At 44.4% G+C, this 22077-nt stretch overlaps 1 protein-coding gene across 1 annotated transcript; it reads right to left on the bottom strand.

Annotated features, from left to right (window-relative positions):
• Window positions 1-3879: 3879 nt before the first annotated feature.
• Window positions 3880-20812, bottom strand: SLC7A13 (solute carrier family 7 member 13). The gene is made up of 4 exons (XM_029062129.1): window positions 20022-20812; window positions 17258-17389; window positions 6189-6550; window positions 3880-4310 (listed from the first exon to the last, which is right to left on the bottom strand). Exons 1-4 carry the CDS (start codon window positions 20698-20700, stop codon window positions 4050-4052), a joined length of 1434 nt encoding a protein of 477 aa, XP_028917962.1. The 5' UTR covers window positions 20701-20812; the 3' UTR covers window positions 3880-4049.
• Between the last annotated feature and the right edge of the window lie 1265 nt (window positions 20813-22077).

Raw genomic sequence — 22077 nt, 5'->3', positions numbered from 1 at the left:
AAGGTGCGACACCCGCCCGCGGCCGTAAAGCGCGGCCAGGACAACCCCGCCACCGCCCCCGTCTCCATAACGACCCGCCCCCTGCCGGCCGGCCGCGCCTACTACAGCCACACTGATACTAATAATAATGTTGGGATTTGTGAAGCCCTTGCTATGGGCCGAGCACTGTTCTAAGCGCTGGGGGGAGGTACAGGGTGATCAGGTGGTCCCACATCATCATCATAATGTTGGTATTTGTGAAGCCCTTACTATGGGCCGAGCACTGTTCTAAGCGCTGGGGGGAGGTACAGGGTGATCAGGTGGTCCCACATCATCATCATAATGTTGGTATTTGTGAAGCCCTTACTATGGGTCGAGCACTGTTCTAAGCACTGGGGGGAGGTACAGGGTGATCAGGTGGTCCCACATCATCATCATCATCATAATCATGTTGGTATTTGTTAAGCCCTTACTGTGTGCAGAGCACTGTTCTAAGCGCCGGAGGAGGTACAGGGTGATCAGGTGGTCCCACATCATCATCATAATGTTGGTATTTGTGAAGCCCTTACTATGGGTCGAGCACTGTTCTAAGTGCTGGGGGAGCTACAGGGTGATCAGGTGGTCCCACATCGTCATCATCATCATAATCATGTTGGTATTTGTTAAGCACTTACTATGTGCAGAGCACTGTTCTAAGCGCCGGAGGAGGTACAGGGTGATCAGGTGGTCCCACATCATCATAATAATGTTAATAATAATAATGTTGGTATTTGTTAAGCGCTTACTATGTGCCGAGCACTGTTCTAAGCGCTGGGGTAGACACAGGGGAATCAGGTTGTCCCTCGTGGGGCTCACAGTCTTCATCCCCATTTTACAGATGAGGTAACTGAGGCCCAGAGAAGTGAAGTGACTTGCCCACAGTCACACAGCTGACAAGTGGCAGAGCTGGGATTCAAACTCATGACCTCTGACTCCAAAGCCCATGCTCTTTCCACTGAGCCACGCTGCTTCTCTGCTTCATCATCATAATGTTGGTATTTGTGAAGCCCTTATTATGGGCCAAGCACTGTTCTAAGCACTGGGGGACATACAGGTTGATCTGGTGGTCCCACATCATCATCATCATAATAATCATGTTGGTATTTGTTAAGCACTTACTATGTGCAGAGCACTGTTCTAACCGCTGGGGGAGGTACAGGGTAATCAGGTGGTCCCACATCATCATCATAATGTTGGTATTTGTGAAGCCCTTACTATGGGTCGAGCACTGTTCTAAGTGCTGGGGGAGATACAGGGTGATCAGATGGTCCCACATCATCATCATCATAATAATCATGTTGGTATTTGTTAAGCGCTTACTATGTGCAGAGCACTGTTCTAAGCGCCGGGGGAGGTACAGGGTAATCAGGTGGTCCCACATCATCATCATAATGTTGGTATTTGTGAAGCCCTTATTATGGGCCAAGCACTGTTCTAAGCGCTGGGGGAGATACAGGGTGATCAGGTGGTCCCACATCATCATCATCATAATAATCATGTTGGTATTTGTTAAGCACTTACTATGTGCAGAGCACTGTTCTAAGCGCTGGGGGAGATACAAGGTAATCAGGTGATCCCACGTGAGGTTCACAGTCTTCATCCTCACTGGACAGATGAGGTCACTGAGGCCCAGAGAAGTGAAGTGAGTTGCCCAAAGTCACACAATTTATTCATTCATTCATTCAATAGTATTTATTGAGCTCTTACTATGTGCAGAGCACTGGACTAAGTGCTTGGAATGGACAATTCATTCATTCAATAGTATTAATTGAGCGCTTACAATGTGCAGAGCACTGGACCGTGTGCTTGGAATGGACAATTGAGCAACGGATAGAGACCATCCCTGCCCCATGACGGGCTCACAGTCTAAACGGGGGAGACAGCAAAGCACAGCAGAACAAAACAAAACAAGACAACATCATCAAGATAACTGATAAGTGGCAGAGCCGGGATTAGAACCCATGACCTCTAACTCCTGAGCCCAGGCTCTTTCCTCTGAGTCACGCTGCTTCTCAGCTGTTAAGTACTTACTATGTGCCAAGCACCGTTAATAATAATAATAATAATAATGTTGGTATTTGTTAAGCACTTACTATGTGTCGAGCACTGTTCTAAGCACTGGGGTAGACATAGGGGAATCAGGTTGTCCCACGTGGGGCTCACAGTCTTAATCCCCATTTTACAGATGAGGGAACTGAGACACAGAGAAGTTAAGTGACTTGCCCACAGTCACACAGCCGACAAGTGGCAGAGCTGGGATTCGAACTCATGAGCCCTGACTCCAAAGCCCATGCTCTTTCCACTGAGCCACGTTGCTTCTCTGTCCCACTGCAGAGGAGATGTAAGGTCATCAGGTTGTCCCACGGGGGCTCACACTGTTAATCTCCATTTTACGGATGAGGGAACTGAGGCCCAGAGAAGTTAGCAGAGTGCTCTGTACATTGTAAACGCTTAGTAGAGTGCTCTGCACACAGTAAGTGCCTAATAAATATGACTGAACAAAGTAAGCGCTCGATAAATACGATTGCTTGGTGCAGGGTCCCCGGTGGGGTGAAGCCCTCCCGGTCCCCGCCCCACCCTTTCATCCATTTATTCATTTGATCGTGTTTATTATTTGTTCCCAGGGGCGGTAACAACAACAACAATAATAATAATGGTATTTGTTAAGCGCTTACTATGTGCCAAGCATTGTTCTAAGCACTAGGGTAGCTACAAAGTCATCAGATTGTCCCACGTGGGACCCACATTGTTAATCCCCATTTTACAGATGAGGTAACCAAGGCCCAAAGAAATTAAGTGGCTTGCCCAAGGCGACAGAGCAGAGTCGGGACTAGAACCCACATCCTCTGACTCCCAAGCCCGGGCTCTTTCCATTAAACCACACTGCTTCTCTATGGCATTTGTTAAGCACTTACTATGTGCCAGGCACTGTACTAAGCTCTGGGGTGGATACAAGCAAATCGAATTAGACGCAGTTCCCTGTACCACGTGGAGCTCACAGTCTCAATCCCCATTTAAAGATGAGGGAACTGAGGCCCAGAGAAGTGAAGTGATTTACCCCAGGTGACACAGCAGACAAATGGCAGATCGGGGATTAGAACCCATGTCCTTCTGAGTTCCAGGCCCATGCTCTATCCACTACACCATCCTTATTGCCCCAAGAGGATTGCAGCACACAATCAATCAATCAATCATGTACATTGAGCACGTACCATGGGCTGAGTACTGTACATAATTCTTGGGAGAGGACATTACAACAGAGTGGGCAGACCCAAAGAGGGGAATGATCCAAGGACATAAAAGTGGGGGAATTACACATAAAAGTTTTTATAAATAATTGAAATAACATAGGTATATAAGTGCAGAAGATGGGCAGAAATGAGTACATGTATGTTAAAAATATCTGGGTTTTATTTTTCTGACTTGGTTTGGAGGGAATTAATCAGGAAAAGCCCTTGGGAGATGGTGGGCTTTCAGGAGGGCTTTGAATAATAATAATAATCATAATAATAACTGTGGTATTTGTTAAGCACTGACTATATGTCAGTAACTGTACTAAGTGCAGGGGTGGATATAAGCAAATCGGGTCGGACACAGTCTCTGTCCCAGGTGGGTCTCGGAGCATCAATCCCCAGTTCACAGACGAGGTAACTGAGGCAAAGAGAAGTAAAGTGACTTGCCCGAGATCACAGAACAGACAAGTTGCAGAGCCGGAATTAGAACCCACAACCTTCTGACTTCTGGGCTCATGCTCTATCCACCTCACCATGCTGCTTCTCTAACAGGGAGGGTGGCAGTTTGGGGATAGAGGGCATCCCAAGCCAGATATGTCTGGGTGAACAAAGGGACAGAGACAGGAGGTTTGAAACCTAAAAGAAAATTGCTTTAATCAACCAATCAATCAATCGATCACTGCGCTAAGCACTTGGGAGAGTAAAATATGATAAAGTTGGTAGATGTGATCCTTGATGTTCACCATTAGTATTCACTGAACAGTGATAGTCTTTGTTCAGAAGTACTTCAGTGCATCTTCACAGAGATGTTGCTTCTCTGGTTTTAGAGCCATCAGTCCCATGAGGGGGTGAAACATTCATTAACAACTGCAAATGGCAAGTGATTTTGTCAAACCAAGCAAAACGAATTTTAAAATGTACAAAAGGTAGGTACAGGAGCAGTCCCCCCAGAATAAATAGGAACACATAGACATAATGCATCTTAGGTGCCAGGACCATTGGTGTCAAAATCAAGAATAAAGAAATAGCCACTGTTCCAAATGCAAAGGGCAGAAACACCTGAAAAAGGAAATTTTAAGGAAAGGTTAGATATGGTTCTTAAGAATCAGTGAAAACACGATTGGAATTAGCTCTGTTTTGTGGTATTTGTTAAGTGCTTACTACGGGTCAAGTGCTGTTCTAAGTGCTGGCATAAATACGAGTTCATCGAGTTGAACACAGTCCCTGTTCCCCTGGCCAGGAGGGTGGGATTTTCCCACTATTGGCTGGTCTCCTCCCTGAGTGTCCCAGTAATGCCTAGAAAACGTTCTTGAAACCAGTCCCAAGTCATAGTCTGTGCTCCAGTCCCTAAAATCAGCTCGCTGTCAATTTTAAAACACTGGTTCTGGCTGTGGCCTTGCCCTCTAACTTCCTCTCCATCCAATCCCATCTCGACCTTCTGCTTTCTGGATTTCATCCCGCCTCTTAACTCTATGGAAACCACATTCATCATGGTCTCCAACAACCCCTTTCTGGTGAAATTTAATAGATTCTCTTCTGCCTTCTCTAACAGCCACTCTTTTGCCATACCACACCCTAGTACTTGCCGTACCCTTTACCGTTCCCAAGCTAACCCAACCCTCTTGCTCATGTTTCTTCCACTTCTAACTCATTGCTTATACTCTTTCCCCTGTATGGAACTCCCCCCACAGTCTTACCTTTAAAACCCTCCTTTCAAACATTCAAAAGGCATTCCCCAATTAATTCCCATCTTTCCGGGCATTTCCCCCACTAGACTGTAAACTTGTTGTGGGCAGGGAACGTGTCTACCAATTCTACTACATTATACTCTCCCAACTGCTTAGTACAGTGCTCTGCACATGGTAGGCACTCAAAAGATTTGATTGATTGACTGTTGTCACCCCACCAACGCCCTTAACACTGACTCTTCATATCCATTTATTTTATTTCTTATTTTTGTTCTAATTATTTGCATTTATGTTCTTATACTTTGACCTACTGTAGACTTTGAAATTTGATTCTGCTTGTCTACTCTTAGATTGTAAACTGAGTGTGGGAATCCCGCCTTTTACTCCTACTGCATTTTCCTAAGCTCTCAGTACAGTCTTTTGCACACAGTCGGTGCTGTAGTTGGTGTTGGCCATCCTTTCTTCCCAAGTGTGGCTCAGTGGAAAGAGCATGGGCTTGGGAGTCAGAGGTCATGGGTTCGAATCCCAGCTCTGCAACTTGTCATCTGTGTGACTGTGGGCAAGTCACTTAACTTCTCTGTGCCTCAGTTACCTCATCTGTAAAATGGGGATTAAGACTGCGAGCCTTATGTGGGACAACCTGATTACCCTGTATATTCCAGCGCTTAGAACAATGCTCTGCACATAGTAAGCGCTTAACAAATACCAACATTATTATTATTATTATTTCTTGATAATGAATTTAATTAATCTAACTCCAGCTGTCCCTCAGCATTCATGGATTTTTTTTTTTGTTCACGGGTTCACCTAATTGCAGTTGGCTGTACTTCAATTCATAGCTGCAGCTATCATTCAATCAGTCGATCCATGGTATTTGCTGAGTGCTTACTGTGTGCAGAGCACTGTACTAAGCATACTAAGTGCTTGGGAAAGTACAACGTAGTAAGAACCGATAGACGTGATCCCTGTCCATGAGGAGTTTACAGTCTACTGGGGAAGAGAGGAATTGAAAGAAAATAAATTAAGGGATGCTATGGTATCTCTGTCCCTGAAGATTTTTAAAGAAAGAAGAAGATATGTGTTTGTCATGAATGATTTAGTCAGTCTCCTGCCTGGAGGCAGGGGGCTAGACCAGGTGATCTCTTGAGGCTGTTCAAGCAGTGTTATTCTATTCATTTATAGGAAACTGCTAGAAAAATCAAGAAGGGAGAATTATGAAATCAAAGTTAACCTTTCCCTTTTCATTTACCTTATAAGGTCTGGGTAGGTGGGGCTCCCGGTATCTCAGTATAATCAGTCCCGTCATCATTAGTCCAATCTGGATCCAGTTTGTGAAGCCCAGGTAGTTTATCAAAGAGATTAGATCTGAGGGGATAATCAAAATGGATGCCAGCGTGATGACCTGCACCACTGCTGGAGCAGGACTGGAGTGGACGTTAAGCATGGAGAATAGTAAGGGTAAATGTCCCTCTTGACTCGCCGCGTAGTTCAGTCTGGATGCTGAAAATAAGCTGCAGAGAAGGGAGCCGAAGATCGATGCAGAAACACCAACGGGGATGACCCAAGCGACGGCAGGGATCACTCTATCAGCCCAAGTGACTGCAACGGCAGCTGCAAAGAGAAATAAAGCTCCTTTAGAAACAAATTCCTAAGGGCGTCACATTTTCATTCAACTGAACCAAAGCGACACAGGAAACCTTTAAAAGAGCAAACCCGCCCAACACTCAGTATGTGACTAGGAAGCTGAATACTTCCCTTTTCTGCCAAGGAGTTGGTAAACCGGTAGGAAATCTTTTTTATGGCATTTGTTCAACGCTAACTATGTGCCAGGCACTGGGGTAGATATAAGCTGATAAGGTTGGAGACATTCCATGTCCCCCTTGGAGCTCACGGCCCTAATCTCCATTCTACAGATGAGGTAACTGAAGCCCAGAGAAGTGAAATGACTTGCCCAAGGTCACACAGCAGACGTGACAGGGCCAAAATTAGAACACAGGTCCTTCTGACTCCCTTGCCTGTGATCTACCCACTAGGCCATGCTGCTTGATTGTGAGCCTCCAGCATAAGCGCTTAGTACAGTGCTTTGCGTACAGTAAGCATTCAATAAATATGACAATGAATGAATTTAGTACTTAGTAGTCATTTAGCTCTACTTGAATAAAAATGACCTCTGCCCTCAAGTTGTTTAAGGAATAATAAGTAAGAAAAGATAGAAAAACACACTTTTGTAAGTGAACATAGAAACTCAGGTAATTTGAAAAATGGATTGAGGGGGAGGTGTTTGCCTTAGTGTGTTAGAGAACGGATGGGTCAATTGGAGAAAGTTTCCTGGGGAAGATCTTGGAGCTCTAATTTAAATAATAAGAAGAATTTGAATTGGCAGATAGGAGGAGAGAGGTCATCTGAGGCAAAAGGGACAGAGCGGACCTAGATCCATGCTGGGAGAAAGATAGCGTTAACTGAATCCAGAGAAATTGGAGAGTAGCCTGGCAGACTGATGGTAGCAGGTAGAAATTTGTGAAGGTTTTGTATTTAACCTGGAGAGGGAACGGGGCTGCCAACAGCTGCAGGGAGTGGAACGGAGGGATCAAAGTGAGAGACGAGCGAGAGATGGTTTTGCCTGTAATGGGTCAACTGTTTGGAAGTGGGAGAAAGTTGCAAGCTAGGAGTTCAAGAAAGAAAATTTAAAAATCTAGAGGAAGGCACTTAGGTATACATCTTTAAATTATATATTATAAATTTTTTATTTATTTATATTAATGTCTGTCTCCCCCTCTAGACTGCAAGTTCATTCTGGGCAGGGAACATATCTGCTAATTCTGTTGTATTGTACTCTCCCAAGCGCTTAGTACAGTGCTCTGTGTATAGTAAGCATTCAGTAAATACCACTGATAAATTGGTTGACTGGTTGAGAAGCAGCGTGGTTTAGTGGAAAGAGCACGGGCTTGCAAATCAGAGGTTGTGGGTTCTAATCCCAGGTCTGCCACATCAGCTGTGTGACTTTGGGTAAGTCACTTAAATTCTCTGTGCCTCATCTGTAAAATGAGGATTGAGGCTGTGAGTCCCACATGGGACAACCTCATTACCTTGTGTCTACCCCAGTGCTTAGAAAAGTGCTAGGCACATAGAAAGTGCTTAACAAATACCATTATTATTATTACTATTGATGGATTGAAGGATGTCCAAGGATCCAGAGATAGGATTATCAGCTCCTTGATGTCAGCAACCGTATCTAATTCTAGTCTACTCTCCCTCAAGTACCTAATTCAGTACTGTACTCTCCCCAGCGCTTAGTATAGTGCTCTGCCCAGAGTAAATGCTCAATAAATGTGATCAATTGATACGTTGGTTATGCACACAGTCAGAACTCAATAAATACTATTGATTGATTTTGAAGACATGAATAGGTGGAACAGGACTTGAACAATGTTGCGGTAGCCTCTACCTTCCTTGTTAGTCAATGAGAATGTGCTATGGGGAAGAATCAAAACCCACAATGAAAAGCAGAGGTGATCGATAGTATCAGAGGCTTAGTCGAGGCCAAGAAGGTTAAGATCGGGCTATCGGTCCCTGGTTTTATCTGTGAGAAAGCCATTGATTCTTTGGTGAAGTCAAATAGCAAAGGCAGAAAAATGGAAAAAAATCAGAGAAGCAGAAACGGGAAACGGGAAGACTAAAACTACAAGAAGGGATGAATATATGTTGCATCTTTGGAATTAAATTAGGACTTATACTGTTCTATAAAAAGCTTGATCTCAAAACATCATGAAAGTCCAGCCACTCTGGTGAATGTGAGGGTGAAGTAGTAAGAGCTAGAATTCAGTACAGGGTCAATTTACCTTGATGGAAGACCAGAGAATCAACATATCTAGCCTGGATGTATAGAAGATGTGCTTTTCTGTATCCTTAAGATGAAAGCTGCAAGAGGGCTGGGACTAGGTCATGGGTTTGTCCAATAGGACACAGCATACTGTAGCATTCATCAAATTATTTCACTTTTAATCTGAAGTCTGATGGGTGAAAAACAACGTGTTGCGAGTTTGACTGAGAAGAGCAGCATCATTCGTTGTGAGCAAAGGGAACAGTGCCACCAGGGACACCTCTTTACAGAGAACATAAATAAAATTCAAGTCAATCTTATTAATTTAGCACTTAATGTGTGCAGAGTCCTGGACTATAAACTTGTGTTTTCAACTGGTTTTGTAGGCTTAGAGAAAATCACGAAAGACTAAAACCTGCAGTGACTGATTCTGTAATCAGTCTATCAATGGTATACATTTAGTGATTATCATGCGCAGAGCACTGTTCTAAGTGCTAGGGAGAGTATCAATCAACTAATTGTATTTATTGAGCACTTACTGTGTGAAATTCCAAGGACTTTGTAGATCTATTCCCTGCCTACTAATCATCAGAAAAAGACAGAATCTACAAACTCTCCATTTCTTTTCCACTCCATGCTGCTTCTTCCCCAGACAAATGTCAAATTCTTCTTTCACCTTAATTCGTCCCATGACCTGCCTCAGTTGCTAGGTATTCCCCTGCTTGTTCTTCAGTTTTCCTTCTCTCCTCTCCTACGTCACCATGGGGTATACGCCAATGAAGCCCTGCCCTCTTACGCCAAGGTCCTGGTATCGCCCCAAGAGACAGACCAGTTTAATGGCAGCCAAATGGGTCTTCCTACTCCCCCATAATAATAATAATAATGACGTTGGTATTTGTTAAGCGCTTACTATGTGCAGAGCACTGTTCTAAGCGCTGGGGTAGACACAAGGGAATCAGGTTGTCCCACGTGGGGCTCACAGTTTTAATCCCATTTTACAGATGAGGTAACTGAGGCACAGAGAAGTGAAGTGACTTGCCCACAGTCACACAGCTGACAAGTGGCAGAGCCGGCATTCGAACCCATGACCTCTGACTCCAAAGCCCGTGCTCTTAAGCCCACTCAGTTTGTTTCAATCGGTAATGGCAGTCTACAGGCACCCAGCCATGGGTAGGCTCCCTGGGGAACCGGTTTGAATCAGGGTGGCCTTACTGGAAAGAGTCCAAGCCTGGGAGTCAAGGAACCTGTGTTCTAATCCCTTCTCTGCCACTTGCCTGCTGTGTGTGACCTTGGGTAAATCATTTCACTTCTTACTGCCTCTACTTCCTCATCTGAAAGATGGGGATAAAATACCTGTTCACTCTCTTTCTTAAAATGTGAATTCCATGTGTAACAGGGACTGTGTCTGACCTCATTATTTTTTATCTACCCCAGTACATAGTACAGTGCTTGACACATAGTAACAGATTATTATTATTATTATTCTGTACTAGAAGTATTAGATGGGCTTTCCTGGCTATGGTGATTCTCAAATATGGAACTGAGATTTATTGATCTATTTATATTAAACATTTATTATTATGGTAATTAATTTATATTCATGTCTATCTCCCCCTTTGGACTATAAACTGGTTATGGGTAGGAAATATGTCTACCGACTCTGTTATATTGTATTCTCCCAAGTGCCTAGTACAGTGATATCTGCACAGAATGAAATGCTTAATAAATAGGATTGCTTGATTGATTGGAAGCTACAATTTGGCATAAAACTATGGTCACTTCTGTGGAAGATAAACTTGAATTTGTCTACAAAATACAGATGGACAGAAGGCTTTACTACACGGGCCTGGAAGTCAGAAGGTCATGGGTTATAATCCTGGCTCCACTACTTGTCTGCTGTGTGACCTTGGGAAAGTCACTTTACTTCTCTGTGCCTCGGTTACCTCATCTGTACAATGGGGATTGAGACTGTGAGCCCCACGTGGGACAGGGACTGTGTCCAACCCGATTTGCTTGTATCCACCCTAGAGCTTAGTACACATGTCTGGCACATAGTAAGAGCTTAACAAATATCATAACTATCAATATCTTGTAGGGATCTACGGTGTCAGCGGTGAGTGCTTCTGAATCTTGGTGGTGGTTGTGCTCCTTGGGGAAGATTTGGTTTGCTACTGGGTGTGGAGGAGAGAGGAAAACAGGAAAGAGAAGAGAGCAGAATGGCTTGGGGTATAAGAGGGGCCAGTTTGCAGGAGCATCCCACCTATATACAAATTTATACTTTTAACACTTGTGTACTTACCTTCATTTTGTTTCCTTTCTTCTCTTTTTTCTTTTTGTCCTTTGGCTCACCTTTCAAATTTTCCAGATAACTCCAAATACATCTGTAAGGCATCTCAATCTCTGTGGCCTGGTACACCTACTTGGTCTGTTTAATTACTCAAGTCTAATGAATTTTATCCCCTTTCAGGATCACATCTGGAGAGTTTCCAGTACCCTATCAGTCTTGGCTACGGGGAGGAGAGTCAAGAAGAGGCCTACACATTCCATTCCTAGCTTGGGCAGTAGCTAGTGAGTGGAAGGTAATCCGCTACAAGTCAAAACTCACCTGTGCTGGGCAGCATTGGCATGGGAGAGAGTTAAAGGCGGAGACTCAAGTTTACTGCGTGGAAGAAGGCAATGGTAAACTGCTTCTGTATTTTTAACCAAGAAAACTCTACGGATACACTACCAGAACAATTTCAGATAGAGAGTGGGGCATTCTGGGAGAGATGTGTCCATGGAGTTGCTATGGATTGGAGACGACTGACAGCATAAGACAAGACAAGAGCGAATTTTATAAAAATCAAAGGCCTCAACCTATAAACCACACCAAACAATGGCTTTGAGAATGGTTCAGGACACAGAAGTGTGCTGTTGAGGAGCCTCACAGGGATTTTCAGTTTCCTTGGCAACAGATGCAGGCATAGCCCCTGCCAGAGAGTGCACATTGTGTGCACTGATGACTAACTAGCTACATCTCCATTATTATCATCATCAACAGCTCTTATTTATTGTGTGTAGAGTGCTGTACTAGGCTCCCTGGGGGCTAGGAAAAAAAGGCTGGATGGTTCCAGTCATCTCTTCACCATGATTGGAAAAACAATCTAAGTGCATGCCCTGTTGATGGAAGGGTCTCTTTTTTTTTTCCAGGTCCTCCCAGAATTAAATGGAAATCTCTTGTTAGTAGCTAACTCCACTTTGGTCTGTCATTTGCTGGAGAGGCAGCAATAACTTAGGGCATCTCACTGAGACCTGAGCAGATCTTCTAGACTGTAAGCTCATTGCAGGCAGGGAATGTATCTATTGTTATTTCTGTTATATTGTACTCTACCAAGCATTTAGTACAGTGCTCTGTGCACAGTAAGGGCTGAATAAATACAGTTGAATAAACGAATGAATGAACGCGTTGACCAATTCTCTTATATTGTACTCTCTCCAAGTGCTTAGTCCAGTGCTCTGCACACAGTAAGCACTCAATAAAAGCTCTCTATCACCTTGCCCCCTCCTACCTTACCTCCCTTCTCTCTTTCTACTGCCCACCCTGTGACTGTGCTCCTCTGCCGCTCACCTCCTCACAATCTCCCCTTCACCCCGTACTTCTGTCGACCCCTGGCCCATGTCCTACCACTGTCCTGGAATACCCTCCCTCCTCACATCCGCCAAACTAATTCTCTTCCTCTCTTTAAAGCCCTACTGAGAGCTCACCTCCTCCAGGAGGCCTTCCCACACTGAGCCCCTCCTTTCCCTCTTCTCCTCCTCTTCTCCCGCCCTCCGCTCTCCCCCCTCCCCTCAGCACTGTGCTCATTTGTATATATTATTTATTGCCTTATTTATTTTGTTAATGAGGTGTATATCTCCATGATTCTATTTGTCTTGATGATGTTGTCTGGTTTTGTTTTGTTCTGTTTAGCTTTGCTCTATGTCTCCCCCGTTTATACTGTGAGCCCGTTATTGGGCAGGGATGGTCTCTATCTGTTGCCGAATTGTACATTCCAAGTGCTTAGGACAGTGCTCTGCCCATAGTAAACGCTCAATAAAGACTACTGAATGAATGAATAAATATGATTGATTGATGAGAATTCTAACTAGAAACAGGTTGCTCACTGCCTTTGAGCATGAGGGCTGTATTGGATGCTCCCCTATCCTTTCCCCTGCTCCGGATGACAAAGACAACCTTTTCAACCAACAATACGTTGGGGAGGAAATCTCATATGAGCTGTGTTGTCTTCAAACAGAAAGAATGTAAAGCCTCAGCTCATAAGTTGCAGTTCCCTGGGAAGATACAGGAATAGCAAGCCCTGTTGGGCTCTACCATAAGGAACAAATGCTGCATGTTTATAAGGCAGCAGGTTGACTGGTAACATCGTTCCCCACCATAAATACCCCCTTTTTTTGAATGCAGAGGAATGAAGGTGGAGACAACACAGGCTCCAAATAGCTAATAATCCAGAAAGCCATCATTTGGCATCTTTTGAGCCCTGCCTAGAAATTCTCATCTCTTGTCAGATACCTTGAATGAGTAAATCTGGATGCCCAGCTCAAATTGCCCTTCTTAGAGTAGACACTTATGCTCCCCACTGCTTCTCAACCCTTTGTCCTTTGCCTTCTGCCCTTTATCCTATACTGACTCCATCCAGTGGGGGAATAGGTATAAGATAAAGCAGTCCACTTTCCTGAGGGATCTTCATGACTGATAGAAAATCAAATAGAGAAACAGAAAGTGTTGAAAATTGTTTCCCATCATCAGAGAGAAAAAGAAATAATGCTTTATTCTCCACCCAAGAACCCAGTCAAAGAATAATTATGGTATGTATTAAGCCCTTATTAGGGACTAAGCACTGAACTGAGCTCTGGTGTAGATAAGATTGAGGCTGGTCCTTGCCCCACATGGGGTTTACAAACTAAGAAAAAGTGAAAGAATAAAGAAATATCCTGGTTACCCACTCAGCTGAGCCCAGTGGCCAATCCATTTGGTTTTGAATGGGACAGTCTGAGTCCAGCTGGTCTGCCCTCTATCTGGTACAGATACGACACCGGACCCCCTTACATCCAGTATTTTTCTTTTCATTCCCAGTATCCCTACTCTGAGACTACCGGTGCTGAGTTCCAGGGTTTTGAAGCCCAGTCACTCTTTAAAGGTACCTTGGAGGGGAACACATGGTTCTGGAGTAAGTGGGAGGGTTAATAACAACAATAATAATAATGATAATAATGGCATTTGTTAAGCACTTACTATGTGTCGAGCACTGTTCTAAGCAGTGGGGTAAGTACAAGCTAATCAGGTTGGACACAGTCCCTGTCCCACATGGGGCTCACAGACTTAATCCCCATGTTACAGATGAGGGAACTGAGCCACAGAGAAGTTAAATGCCTTGTCCGAGGTCACAGAGCAGACAGTGGTGGAGCGAGAGTTAGAACTCAGGTCCTTCTGACTCCGAGGCTTGTGCTTTATTCACTAAGCCATGTTGCTTCCAATGTAATGCATGTGACACTACTTGCATCTCCATGTGCAGTATTTATGAGTAAACACATATATGGTATGAAATGAATGGCCACTCTATGAGAAAACCTTGATCTATGTCTGTATATGTCTGTATAGAACTAGATCTACACATGTTGAACCTTGATCTATGTCTGTATTGAGCATATAGTACAGGTCTATGCACACAGAAAGTGCTCAATAAATACAATTGACTGATTGATGGATTGGTACATCAACATTCTCCCACAGAGTGGCCATTCATTCTGTTTTATACCATGCAGTCTAGTTTTCAGCTGTTCCCTCCCGTCTGGGATTGATATGGCAAGATCAACTTTATGCCCCATATTTGTATTTTAAAGGCCCCCTATGAATTGGGGGGAAGGTGGTGTGAGGGAGGATGGTGTCAAGGAGAGTGGTATTAGGGAGAGTGATGTCCAGGGTGGTGGTAACAGGGAGGATGATGCCAGGAAGATTAGTATCAGGGAGGGAACTGCCATGGAGGGTAGTGTCAGAGAAGGTAGTGACAAGGAGGGTGGTGTGAGGGAGGGTCATGTCGGAGGCCAGTGGAGGGATAATGTTCAGGGAGTGTAGTGTCGGGGAAAGAGGTGTCAAGGTGGAGCAGCATGGTGTAGTGGATAAAGCACAGACCTGGGAGTCAGAAAGTCATGAGTTCTAATTCAGGTTCTGCCACTTGTCTGCAGTGTGACCTTGGGCAAGTCATTGTGCTTCCCTGTGCCTCAGTTACTTCATCTGTAAAATGGGGATTGAGACTTTGAGCACCACATGGGACAGGTACTGTGTCCATCATGATTTGCTTATATCCACCTCAGCGCTTCGTAATAATAATAATCTTGGTATTTGTTAAGCGCTTACTATGTGCAGAGCACTGTTCTAAGCACTGGGGTAGATACAGGTAATCAGGTTGTCCCACGTGAGGCTCACAGTTAATCCCCATTTTACAGATGAGGTAACTGAGGTACAGAGAAGTGAAGTGACTTGCCCACTGTCACACAGCTGACAAGTGGCCGAGCTGGGATTCGAACCTATAACCTCTAACTCCCAAGCCCGGCTTCTTTCCATTGAGCCAAGCTGCTTGGTGGTACAGTGCTCGGTATATTCATTCATTCATTCATTCATTCATTCATCTGTATTTTTTGAGCAGTTACTGTGTGCAGAGCACTGTACTAAGCACTTGGATAGTACAATTTGGCAACAGATAGAGACAATCCTTATGCAACAATGGGCTCACAGTCTAGAAGGGGGAGACAAGTAACAAAACAAAACAGTAGACAGGCATCAATAGCTTCAAAATAGATAAATAGAATTATAGATATATACACATCATTAATAAAATAAATAGAATAATAAATATGTACAAATATACATATTTGTAATAATAATAATAATCTTGGTATTTGTTAAGCGCTTACTATGTGCAGAGCACTGTTCTAAGCGCTGGGGTAGACACAAGGGAATCAGGTTGTCCCACGTGGGGCTCACAGTCTTAATCCCCATTTTACAGATGAGGTAACTGAGGCACAGAGAAGTTAAGTGACTTGCCCAAAGTCACACAGCTGACAAGTGGCAGAGCTGGGATTCGAGCCCATGATCTCTGACTCCAAAGCCCATGCTCTTTCCACTGAGCCACGCTGTATAGGCATTAGTATATTAGTACAGGGCTTTGAAGAGGGGAAGAGAGTTAGTTTGGTGGATGTGAGGAGGGAGAGCATTTCAGGCCAGAGGTAAGACGTGGGCCAGGGGTCGATGGTGGTATAGGCAAGAACGAGACACAGTGAGGAGGTGAGCGGCAGAGGAGCGGAGTGTACGGGGTGGGATGTAGAAGTAGACAAGGGAGGTGAGGTAGGAGGGGGCAAGGTGATGGAGAGCTTTGAAGCCAAGAGTGAGGAGTTTTTGCTTCATGCAAAGGTTGATAGGCAACCACTGTAAGCGCTTTACAAATACCACAATTTTTAAGGTGGGTAGTATTCAAGGAAGCATGGTGTCAGGGAGAGTGGTGTAAGGGAAAACGGTGTTAGGGAGAGTGGTATCAGGGAGGATGGTGTTAGGGAGGATGGTGTCAGGGAGACTGGTTTCAAGGAAGATGGTGTTAGGGGCCTCCTGGATAAACATTCTAGGTTCGAATGGATTGCCACATTGCTTGACTCTGCCTGCTTGGCATAACCCCGTGGCTTAGTGGAAAGAGCTCGGGCTTGGGAGTCAGAGGTCATGGGTTCTAATCTCGCCTCAGCTAACTGTCCGCCGTGTGACCTTGGGCAAGTCACTTCACTTTTCTGGGCCTCAGTTACCTCATCTGTAAAATAGGGATTGAGTCTGTGATCCCCACCTGGGATAGGGACTGTGTCCAACCTAATATGCTGTATCTACCCCAGCGCTTAGTGCAGTGCTTGGCACATGGCAAGCACTTAACAAATGCCACAATTATTATTATAATTATAACTTACGTAACATCAAATCAACCAGTCAATCCATGGTATGTGCTGAGCACTGTACTATGTGCAGAGCACTATACTAAGTGTTTGGGTGAGTATAAAACAACAGAATTAGCAGACACCAACCCTGTCCATAACGAGCTTACATGGGAACCTGCATATCTGATATCCACAGGTGCCATCAGTGGCCACCCTATTCTTGCAAGAGACGCATCCCTCCCCCCAGGGACACTAAGCTTTCGGTACAACTGCCTAAGTGCGTTTCCAGTCAGAACCCAATTTCCTAAGTGGATTTTCCTGAGGAGGGGCTGAAAATGACAGAATAGGTAGACAGAACTGTCCACTTGGGTAGGGAACATGTCTATCAACTCTGTCATATTGTATTGTCCCAAGTGCATAGTACAGAGCTCTACGCACAGTAAGTGCTCTATACATACCACTAAGCGATTGACTGATTCAGTGGCCCCAAGATTCACTAAAGATCCTGGTCAGTTTTCTCCTTCATCCAAACCAGCTATGAACCATACCTGAAGAGACAATTTCCTTAGGAGTCAGGACCGTCAGATAGGAGATGTTAACAAGGAGGTAAATCACAGTCACTATGGGGAAAGCAGTCAGCACACACCGGGGAATATTCACACCAGGGTTTCTCAGCTCTCCTAAAAAATACAAAGACAACATGATGAGCAGGTGAATTATTTATAAAACAAGATCATCAACAGGAGTTTGGTTATAAAATACATTCAGGAACAGGAAGAGCTGGATTATTCTCCTCTAAGAATTGTTTTTTTTCTCCTGAAGACAACAGTAACTGATCCTTCAACTGGCTTGCTGCCAGTAGTGAATAAGCACTAAATGCAACTCCCATCTTGGTTCAAGTGGATTCTTCATTCATTCATACATTCAATCATATTTATTGAACACTTACTGTGTGCAGAGCACTGTACTAAGCACTTGGAAAAGTACAATACAGCAATAATGAGAGACAAACCCTGTCTGCAACAAGCTCACACAGACAGGGTCATCCTGGAATAGAGAGTAGAGCTCTGAGGATGCACAGAGGGAATGGCTAATCAGCCTCCCCCTCTAGCCTCACCCTCTCTTCCTTTCTCTCTCAAGTGTCCATTATGGCAGGTGGGAGGGGACAGCTGAATACTTCTGGGTGGGACATGGGACTTTTCTGGAAGAGCAGAAAGGAATTTCCCTTGTGTGACATGCTGGGGCCTGAGATTGAAAGAAGCCATGTGGTCTAGTTGATAGAACACAGACCTGGGAGTCAGAAGGACCTGTGTTCTAAGCCCAGGTCTGCCACTTGTTTGCTGTGTGACTTTGGACAGTCACTTAACTTCTCTGTGCCTCAGTTGCCTCACCTGCAAAATGGGTATTAAGACTGTGAGCCCCATGTGGGAAAGGAACTGTGTCCAGTCTTATTTGACTGTATCCACCCCAGCGCTTAGTACAATGTGTGGCACATAATAAGTGCTTAACAAATACAACAATTATTATTATTATCTCCCCCTCCCTTCTGCATCATCTATGCACTTGGATCTACACTCTTTGGGTACTTGGTATTCAACCCACCCTCAACTCCCGAGCACTTAAGCACATATCCGTAATTTATTTATATAAATGTCTGTCTCCCCCTCTAAACTGCAAGCTCCTTATGGGTAGGGAATGTTTCTAGCAACTCGGTTGTATTGGAATCACCCAAGCATTTAGAACAGTCCTCTGAACATAGTAAGCACCCAATAAACACCACTGATTGATTATTTGATTGATAATGAAAGGTTAATAGGGCTAGCGAAATTAGCTCGAATCATGAAAGAAATTTAGCTGCCCATCCAAAATCAGGCTGTGGGTGAGTAAAAGTTTAAATCACAACTAAAACTATTGCTCAGAATGCAGCTACTGCAATAGTTCCAGCTGCTCCTGGCTACCAATCTTGAAGGAGTGGGAATGGCTGGAGGTGAAGAATTGGTTTCCTAGTAGGTTGGGGGAGATCTGTCTTTTGAGATCTTTAATAGCAGATTAGCTTGTTCTCTGGCTGGTATGGCTTAGGTAAATTCACTTGAGGCAGAAGGATAATAACAATAACAATAATGATGGGATCTGTTAAGCGCTTACTATGTGCAGAGCACCGTTAACTGTTCTAAGTGCTAAGAATTCCCTTCACTTCTCTGGGCCTCAGTTACTTCATCTGTAAAATAAGGATTAGGACTAGGAGCCCCATGTGGGACAGGGACTGTGCCCAACCTAATTAGCTTGAATCTGGCCCAATGCTTAGAAAAATGTATTGCATATTGCATATAGTATGTGCTTAACAAATACCATAAAAAAAAAAAACCCAAACAGGGACAGAGAGAGAGAGAGAGTGTGTGTGTGTGTGTGTGTGTTGGGTGTGGCCTAGTGGAGAGACCGGCTAATAGGAGTCAAGAGATCTGGGCTCTAATCCCAGATCCTGCACTTGCAACTTCTCTGTGTTTTAGTTTCCTCATCTGTAAAATAAGAATGAAATACCTGCTTGTCCTGCCCCTTAGATTATGATCCCCTTGTGGGCCAGGGACTGAGTCTGATCTGACTGTATCTACCCCAGCATTTAGCACCATGATTGGAACCTAATAAATGCTTAATAAATACCATATCATGATAATTATATTCACTCTGCAAAGGGGGGCTTGTGTTACATAATCGGGTGGGAACAGAGGCGGGTTCTTCCTGTGAAACACTGAGACGGCGGGGATTCAGTTTCTAAAAACAGATGAAAAACTCTTCTGCGGAGTAGACGATGTGTGAGCAAAAGTCTCACTTCCAAGGAAGAGAATCAAAATGCAAAATTTCAATTTAAAGAATGCCTTTTTTTGCACATTGTAAAAATTATATTTCTGTATTCAATCAATCGGTAGTATTTCCTGAGCACTTACTGTGAGCAGAGCACTGTATTAACTAGGGAAGCAGCGTGGCTTAGTGGAAAGAGCATGGGTTTGGGAGTTAGAGGTCATGGGTTCTAATCCCCACTCGGCCACTTATCATCTCTGTGACTTTGGGCAAGTCACTTCATTTCTCTATGCCGCAGTTACCTCTTCTGTAAAATGGGGATGAAGACTGTTGTATCTATCCCAGAGCTTAGAACAGTGCTAAACTCTGCACATAGTAAGCGCTTAAATACCATCATTATTGTCATTATTATTACTTGGGAGAGTACACTATAATAGAGTTGGTAGACAGGTTCCCTGCCCACATCGACCTTACAATCGAGAGGGGGAGAAGTATTGATGGAAAGCTCTATTTTACCTGCCATATGAACGAGGATCCCCCAGCCTGAATACGCAAATAATCCTTGGAAAAAGGCTTCCGTCCACTGCACGGCGCCAGGCAGCTCCGTGCCGAAAGCGTTCTCGAACCTTGCCGTGTTCTCCTTTCTTCCTCTGCCTAAGAGGACGAGGCCGCTCAGGGCAATCAGGCCAAGGACCGCCAGCTTCAACCCCGTGATGGCCACCTGCACACCGCTCACCCTCTTCACACTGCGTGCATTCAGGATCCCCAGAGACCAGAGGATGGCCAAGGCCAAGCATTTCTTGGATAGCTCTGGCACCGAGCACCCCCGGTAGAAGGGCTGGGTCATGTACTCTGCCAACAGTAAGGTGCGAGCGGCTGTGGTTGCCGATGAAGTAAACTGTCTGTCCCAGGTGTAGATGAAAGCGAAAGGGGAGCCCAGAGACCTTTTGAGGAAAACGTACTGGGCTCCGCTACAAGAGAAAGTGGTCCCCAGCTCTGCATAACAGAGGGCAGCCATCATAGATGCCAGAGCAGAAAGCCCCCAAATGAGCAGCGTGACTCCCACATTGAGAGAGGAGTATTTCAATACCCCTTTTGGGGTCACGAAGATCCCCGCGCCTATCATACTTCCTATTAAAAAACTAACTCCGTGGAAGTAGCCTAAAGCTCTTTGGAGCTGGATACTCTTCCCCATCCCTTAATCGTCCGCTGGCTTTAACAGGTTCAGAAGCAATCGGAGGCAATTATACTTTTCATTATCCTTACCTGAGGCTTTCAAAGAATTCCCACAAACACCCTTCGGTGAAACCCTGGAGCCACCTTTTGTTTAGACTTTTCTAATTAATGTGCTTTATTTTAAAACGTGTAATGTTTTTAATGTTTAACACATGAAATGTTAACTAAGGTACTTTTGTACCACCCGAGTTCAAATATTGACACATTACCTTACCTAAGGTATTTCATGTGTTAAACATTAAAACTGTCACATAAATTAAGCATTGAGTACAGTGCTCGGCACAGAGTGATTGATGATTGATTGATTGATTGATTGATTATCTGAAAATGAGGATTTTCTTTGGAGGGTGAGATTTTCGGTAAGTAGTCACTGTATCTGATTTTCTCTTCCTGGAGGGAATTGAGGGCTGCTGCAAATCTAGGAAGGGATGTTCTCTGTGGAATTACCTAGAGAGGGAAGAAATTCCCTCCCCATGATACCCCAGTGCTTTTCTTCCTGAGAACACCTGAATTTACTACACTGATTTTTATGTATATTTATATGAACCAAGTGGAGCTGTCCTTTGCATTCAAACCTGATGTCAAACGGATATAAGATCCAAGTGTCTTCCACATGAAAACGTTTTCATTTGGCATTTGCCCAAACTGTAAGGGCAATGACCAAGGATAGGGGAGGCTAAGGAGAAGTCTGGGGGGATGGGGAGGTGGGCTGCTTCAGCATTTTAGAAGAAGTATCCCTAGTTCCCTCTGGAAAGCCCCAGAGACAGGAGGCTGAGCACTGAGTTTTCGCTGTGGGTATCCAAGGAAGGCTAAGTTGACCCCGGCTGCCTCAGATAATCACGAAGGAGGTTGGAGAATGGTTTTGCTTCTCAGCTCAACAGGTTGAAAGCAGAACTCCTCACCTCCTCATTTCCCCTTCTAAATCCACTCTTCCCCTATCTTTTAATAATAATGTTGGTATCTGTTAAGCGCTTACTATGTGCAGAGCACTGTTCTAAGCGCTGGGGTAAACACAGGGGAATCAGGTTGTCCCACGTGGGGCTCACAGTCTTAATCCCCATTTTACAGATGAGGGAACTGAGGCACAGAGAAGTTAAGTGACTTGCCCACAGTCACACAGCTGACAAGTGGCAGAGCTGGGATTTGAACTCACGAGCCCTGACTCCAAAGCCCGTGCTCTTTCCACTGTGCCACGCTGCTTCTATCTTTTCCATTTCAGTCCCCAGCCTCACCTCTTTCCCATCCCTAAAACCTAGGATCTTAGTGTCTTCCCTGATTCTTAGCTATCGTTCAACTCACCTTCAATCAACTGCCAAATCCCAACAGTTTTTCCTGC

Source organism: Ornithorhynchus anatinus, chromosome 4 (assembly GCF_004115215.2).
Source record: "Ornithorhynchus anatinus isolate Pmale09 chromosome 4, mOrnAna1.pri.v4, whole genome shotgun sequence".
Lineage (NCBI taxonomy): Eukaryota > Metazoa > Chordata > Mammalia > Monotremata > Ornithorhynchidae > Ornithorhynchus > Ornithorhynchus anatinus.
This window is presented reverse-complemented; position numbering and strand designations above follow the sequence as displayed.